This window comes from Vigna unguiculata, chromosome 3, assembly GCF_037176805.1.
Source record: "Vigna unguiculata cultivar grain cowpea cultivar isolate G323 ecotype 2 chromosome 3, ASM3717680v1, whole genome shotgun sequence".
Classification (NCBI taxonomy): Eukaryota; Viridiplantae; Streptophyta; class Magnoliopsida; order Fabales; family Fabaceae; genus Vigna; species Vigna unguiculata.
In genome coordinates this window covers 48404505-48411648 of record NC_140794.1, presented here as the reverse complement: position 1 = coordinate 48411648, position 7144 = coordinate 48404505, and the positions used below count along the sequence as shown (strand labels likewise).

The following is a 7144-nucleotide window of genomic DNA, read 5'->3' as shown; positions in this document are numbered from 1 at the left end:
TTTTCAAACAATTATCTTCAATTCGCTAGGTCTCCCACGACTATAGATATAAGGAATGTGATGTTTATTACCATGAGGATTTTTTTTTCATCAAACTAAAAATTTCGACAATCACTTGTGATATTGAAAATAAATTCCTATTTTAAATTAAAAATTACATAAAATTAATAAGTGTAATATTCTTATGTTATTATCCTCATAGAACATAAAAAATTATATTAAAATTGATGTGAATGAAACACACTGGTTTTATGGCATTTTTTTCGAAAGCATGTGTTGCACTTTATTAGGGAACAAGTTCGGATAAAACTCTTGCACTCAAGTGAAAGACACTAACTTATAAGTTATTTGAGATTATTATTTATGACTTTAATAAGTTTAACATAATTTAGAAGATGAATAACATTGAATTATGTGTTAAGTGGTCCAACTTAATAATATTAAAAACTAAATTTAAGTAGTACGGTATGGATCGATTATCATTTGTCGATCATTCTCTGTTGATCATCCTTTGGGCTGATCATCCTGACCGATTATTTGGCTGATCATCCTTAACCTATCAGTTGAAGAATAAATATCATATTAACTACAAATCAACCAACTAATGCTAATTAAGGTACGATTGGGTTGTGATTAGGCTAACAAAAATGTAAAAGCCCACAACACCACCTATATAGAAAGGTATAAGGTATAGTTGTTGAAATATATGCATTACATCACTTAATATTCTTTCGATCAGTCACCTATTGACTTTAACGTCAAAATACTTTTTGCAGATACCATCCGGATGACTTTGGACAAACGAGAGACTTTAAAGACCAAATAAACATAAAAAAACGTCACAAAACAAACTATCATAAAGTTTTGGATACTAGTCCGACCCAAACCAAAACAAGTAGCTAGTATAATATCAATTTATAAATACTTGTTTCTGTATTTGGAAAGTAGTATATACTCTTTACATAGGTTATAAAAACATTAAATGTAAATTTTTTTTTTATATTAAACTATCAACTTGTATTTTCTTCATCATTTTTTCTTTGTAATTTTATGCCATGAATTATTTATATCATTTTTCCCTGTAAGTTATTTTCTCCTTAGTTTACCTCTTTCCATACTCACCTTTATGCCAATCTTACACTTTTTGTTTTACATATATTTGAATATCGTTTATGCACTCTTATTCGTAGTTCTATATACTCTAAAAATCCTAGTGTTTTTTTATGTATTTAGATTTTAAGATTTAAATATTTTCATTTATTTTTCTTACATATTTGGAATTTTAATTACTGTTACCATTCTTCTATATCTGAGTTAAGTTTGCATCAAGTTTCTAGCATAACATAATTCTTTCTCTCCTAAGGAACTTTAAGAACATGATAATTTAAAAAAAAAAAAAAAACCCACCAGATTATATCTTAATTATAGATATAACTGATACACAAAATAACACATTTTACACAATTCACTTCCTATATTAGTTATTGATCATTGATTATGACCAATGTTGAAAATATTCCACTTTTGAAACTGAAGGGATTTGCATTAATTTGTTAACTGTTATAGAATGTCTAAATAACCAAAATATCCTATTAAATTAACTATAATATTTTTCATTAAAACAAAAAAATAATTAATGTCTTTGAAATAATAGTTAAAAGGCTAGTGATTTTTTTATTAAAAAGTATTTATTATAATCAAATATATAAACAATCTAATACTTAGTTCAACGAGTAATAAACAAGGAATACGTTTATTATATTAGTGTTTTTGTTTTTTTTATTTATGTAAAATTTTAAAATCATAAAAACTTTAAATTACAAGAAAAGTGTACACAATTAATATAAATGGATGACTACAAAATATGGAAAGTTTAGTTTTTTTTTAAAGATTAAATTAACCAATTTTATTTAACAATGTCATCACTAAGATGCAATTTTTCATAATAAAAATATAATTTAAAATAATGATTAAATTAAAAAATAATTTCTGTTATATCAATGTAAAGCACGTCAAACTATAATTTTTCCTATAAAAAATGTTATAATTAACATTTATGACTTTTATCTAAGATATATTTACTGGAAGTACTTTCTTACTCATCATACAGTCAATAAAGTTGATTGTATTTATAAAGATAGAAATAATTATAATTGTGTAAAAATTAGTAAATAAAGGAATTCAAATTGTTAATTGTTATATATTTTATATTTTATATATTGAATTTTAATTCAGAAAATTCATAGAAAACATCACTTTGAAATATTATTGAAATATTAAATTTATCTGACTTTGTTTTAATGCCTTTGAGATTCTTGGGTTTGTTAAAGGGTTTATATTGATAAAGTATTTTATTAATTCCATAAGAATCTCCCATAATATAAATCCTTTCTAGAAGTAATACTTAATGGTACTTGGCAATTAATTAATATTTTCTCCTATTATATCTAAAGTTGCACTTTAATAGTATATAATATACTTAACAAAAAATTAATTACCAAAATTAAATTCCAAATTTAATAGAAGAAGAGTACTTAATTATAATAACCTTTAACTATACAAAGGAATGCTACAATAATTTATGACATTTACATCAAAACATTAATTACTTACTAACATCCTATCAACCATTAAGTACAAAACAATGGGGAATGGATAAAAAGCAACCTCGTTACAGTAAATCGAAAGTAGAAGAAAACTATACTAATGAAAGTTTCCTGATTTATGCCAACAGCTACGGATCAAAGCATTCAAATTTGATCAAAACTGTGGAGGTCCAAGAAGTCGAAACCAAGATGATAACTTCAAACGTGTCACTGTCGCCCAAACCTACGACATCCATATCAAATCTCAAGCACTTTGTAAACATCCTTAATTCACAACTACCCGTCCTCCCGAACAGAGCAAGAATATTGCAACTTGTGCCACTGATTGGAATTTGCCACCTTTCCGTTTTCAAAGACAGTAAATACAGTCCAAAAATTTCCCCATTTGCGCATAATTTCTTGCATAGCTCCATATGTGCATGCTCTATCATACTGCTACCAATACTCCTAATCATTGCTGCAACCAAACATTCTACACAAAGACCACGTTTAATTCTACAGTCATACATAACTTTTTGCCCAGATAAATGCAGTTATTGCAACCAAAATGTCAAGAGCTCCTCCTTCCAATATCTTTGCCAGAAAATTCCCCATTACCGAAGGTTGTTGCTGCAGCAACATCCAAACCACCACCAATAGATGTGATGAGTGCAGATAAGCCTCCACCAGCAGCCATCCCCAATCCCAGAAAATCAAGAGTTGTGTGTTTAGGACCAAACATGGAGGGTGTTCCCGTCATCAATTCCTTGAGTCCAGAATCACCATCACACGGAAGACTAAGTCCAAGCCCTGCAGGAACCGAAACACTCTCAGATTCTAACTGAGGCTGACCCCATTGCAGGCCATTTTGCTGCCCTGATGGAGTTGAAGCTGAAGATGAAGATGACACAATGCCAAACCCGCGAAGCAGAGAGGCGTTTGTGGCTGCAGCACCCATTTGAGCAGCTTTCTGCAGCAATGCAGTGGCTGACATGGCCGGTTGTGGAGGCGACGACGCATACTGCCGGTGCTCTTGCCCTCCTGCTGCGAATATTGGTGAGGCATTACTGGTGGAGAGGCAAAGAGATACGGCCTCAGATGAAGAGGGAACTGTGATATCTGCATGGTGATCTGGAGGACCCATGGCTCTAACTAAGTTACTGAATGCTGGTGTTTGAGATTGTAGAGTCCCAGATGATGTTGAAGAAGCAAACAAACTTGCAAACACACTACTACTATTACTATTATTAGTAGCACCGCCATTGCTTGCTGAGCAATTGGTACTGTTGTTGTTGCTGCCACAGCTCCCACTTATAGCAGTAGTAGCTTGTTGCTCCTCAATGACTTCTGGGGGATTACATTCCGGTAACTCTGAAACGCCAGAAGAAAAAAAGTAAAGAAAAAGAGAACCAACAATAACAACAGCAGCATTATTATAATGAACTGTTGTTATTAATTAAATAAGAGAAAACGCAGAGTCGGAAAGGTGATGCCTTTCTTTTTAAGTTAGATTAAGAGCTCAGAAGAAAAGAACAAAACAATAGTTTTTCCTCTCTTGAAACACCCTCCGCCCTCCTTTATCTCCACCCAAAAAACAAGCAAATCTTTTCCTCTTTTTAGCTTTGTATCTTTGAACATCCCTTGATGTCAATTGACCAATTCAGATCGCAGTCCCAATAAACACCTTTTTAAGTTCTTTATTTCCATTACTTAATTGGCCCATGGAGTCTCAGACAACTTCCCTCTTCCATCCTTTTCATCGCACATAGGTCACACCAAAACACAATACCAGACAAAAACACTACTAACCTCCGAGCACATTCGCTATCAAAAACAAAAACATAACTTTGATTTTGTTGACTAGTTTTAATTTGACCACATCACAGGCGACAAAACCAAAAAAAACGCATGTTTTTCACTAGTAAGGTATTAATCCTGCAATCTACCTGGGTTCTGCGTCTGCACACCAGAAGATATGACACTGTTTGACTGCGAAGGTGTGGTGGCTGCAGCCGCCGCCACCTCCGGCGGCGGGGAGTCGGTTAAAACTGTTGAATCATTCTCCTCATTAGCCTTGGTAACAACAGTGTGAGATCTCGTACTCTCCTTCGCCAACGCATCGCAAAACGCTCTATGCGTAATGAAGCTATCCCTCCTTCAAATCGCAACAACCAAACAGAGCCTTAACAAAGAGAATCCAAAATCGAGAGAGAAACAGAGGGAGAGAGAGAGAGAGTAAAAAAAGAACCTGGAGAAAACGGTTCCGCAATCGCACTTATACTCTCTATTGCCGCATACTTTGGAGTGCGCTTTCCAATCCGACTGAACGGCGTATTTCTTGGAGCATTTGTCGCATTTCCACTTCTTCTCACCGTGCTTCCTGCAGAAGTGCTTCTTAATCCCCGTCAAGTCCCCCAGTGCTCTAGAAGGGTCGTGGTGCACGCACGCGGGTTCGGGACACACGTACACTCTCTTCCTTACCTCCTTGGTGGACCTCTGCCTCAGCTTCCACGGCAAGTTGTGACCTCTCCGATGAAGCTGCAGATTCTGGTCTCTCTGAAACCCTTTGTTGCATATCTCGCACACGAACCGGTTCGTCGCCAACAGCGTCTTCGGCGACAGAGCAATCACCTCTGCCTCAGGATCTGACAAAACAAACAAAATAATAATTATATTAAATAGTGTTGCTTTGTTTGATCTGGTCGTTTGATTTGATTGAGGTCAGTACCTGGCATGCCAGGGAGGTTTCGTTTTCTCTTGGGAGCAGGTTTTGTTTGATTGGCAGAGGAAGACATGCTTGCTTCCCCTGACGCTGTGGAAACGTTGTCCAAATCAACCGTCATAGGAACCTAACTCTATTCACACTTCTGTGATGGATAAAGTTTTGGTTTTGTTTCTCTTTAGGGTTTCTATTCTACTACTTACTTACTTACTACTCTAATATCCACCGGTCAACCTCCACAGTTTTATATATATATATATATATATATATATATATATATATATATATATATATATATATATATAATATATATTTAACCTCGTTTCTCTCATTTACCCTCACCACCTACCTACCACCTTCAATAATGCCACCAAAATTAACCTTAAAACGGAACAAACTACGAGAATCCTTAAACCAAGTCTTCTTCTTCTTCACAAGTTCACACGCTAGTAGTTTAAGGAAACACTTCAGTTTTCACACTTGCATTTCTTTTTTATTTGCTTCTCCTGAAGTTAATTCGTTAGTATTACGGAGCAATGTAAATTGATTAGTTAGGAGTAATGAAAAGGGTTAAGGAAGAAAGGTGCAGAGAGAGGGAGAGAGAGAAAAAAAAAGTTTTTGTGTTCAAGCTCTTATAGTGCACTCCTCCACTTGTGGGGTAAATGGTTAGAACTTAGAAGAAGGCACGCACACTTTTGAGAGAGTGAAGGAGAAGTGTTTTTGGTTTGGTGTCTTTGATTAGTTCGAATCCGTATTCTGTATCAACAGACATGACAGTGAGACAGAGCATTGACGAAACAATGAATATGGTAACCAAAACAAAACAAAACAATTTCTCATAGGATTAGAAAGTCAAAGAAGCCACGGTGGCTTTCTGTGTTATGCGCCGCTCTGGATTTGCCACGTTTCCTTTGCTTCTTATTATTGGATTTCTTTTATGATATTCCGTATGAGTAAGGTGAAGGAGAATATGTGGTGCACGTTGAGTTATCTCTTTTCACTGTTAGATATATATTCATGAAAAGAAATTAATGATTTAGATTAAAAAAGGAATGAATTGATCAATAATTTGGATCTATTATATTATGCAATTTAATCATCGTTTAATAATTCGAATCAAGTTCTAAAATTTTATTTAACGTATTTATATTGTGAGAAAATCATTAGAGTTGAAGGAAGTGAAAAAGGAGATTCACGGAAAGAAAATTTTCGTTATTTTATTTTTATTTTTTATTTAAATGCCTTGTTATGATTATAAGCAAAAAATGTTTTATAAAAAAATGATAAAATTGTGTTTTAAAGTATATATATATATATATATATATATATATATTCTTTTTCTCTATTTATGTTTTTTGTTTTCTTTTCATCTTTCTCATCTTTTTCTTTTCTTTTCTTTCTCATCTATCTCCAGTTAAATATTTCGTTACATCTGACACAAATTTGGTGTTCGTTTATCGACAAAGTTTTAAAAATATTATTCGTGATGGATTTTCAAAAATTTAAGTTACTAATGGATTTTCAAATGAATTAAAAAATTAGTTGTCGACGAATTTATTGATTAATTTAAAAAACAACTTGTTTAAATTAAGAAAATATTATATCAATAATTTTTCTTAGGGGAGTGTCACTTAAGCTATAAGTTTTAATGTTCAAACAATAACTCTTCATTTGAACTAGGAATAAGTCTTTATGTATTATTTGTTTGTTTAGAAGACAGTCTCTTGATCAATAAGTTAGTAATGATGTATTGTTACATCAAGGAGAAGTTAGTATCAATTATCTTTCTTATTGAAGAATATTGTTTAAGCAAAGATTACTTACTCAAGAAAAAATT

At 32.9% G+C, this 7144-nt stretch overlaps 1 protein-coding gene across 1 annotated transcript; it reads right to left on the bottom strand.

The window, feature by feature from the left end:
* Window positions 1-2515: 2515 nt before the first annotated feature.
* LOC114175647 (zinc finger protein GAI-ASSOCIATED FACTOR 1-like) lies at window positions 2516-5534 on the bottom strand. Its single transcript, XM_028060417.2, has 4 exons — window positions 5314-5534; window positions 4834-5230; window positions 4532-4740; window positions 2516-3956 (listed from the first exon to the last, which is right to left on the bottom strand). The coding sequence occupies exons 1-4, from the start codon at window positions 5426-5428 to the stop codon at window positions 3157-3159; spliced, it is 1521 nt and encodes a 506-aa protein (XP_027916218.1). The 5' UTR covers window positions 5429-5534; the 3' UTR covers window positions 2516-3156.
* Window positions 5535-7144: the final 1610 nt, after the last annotated feature.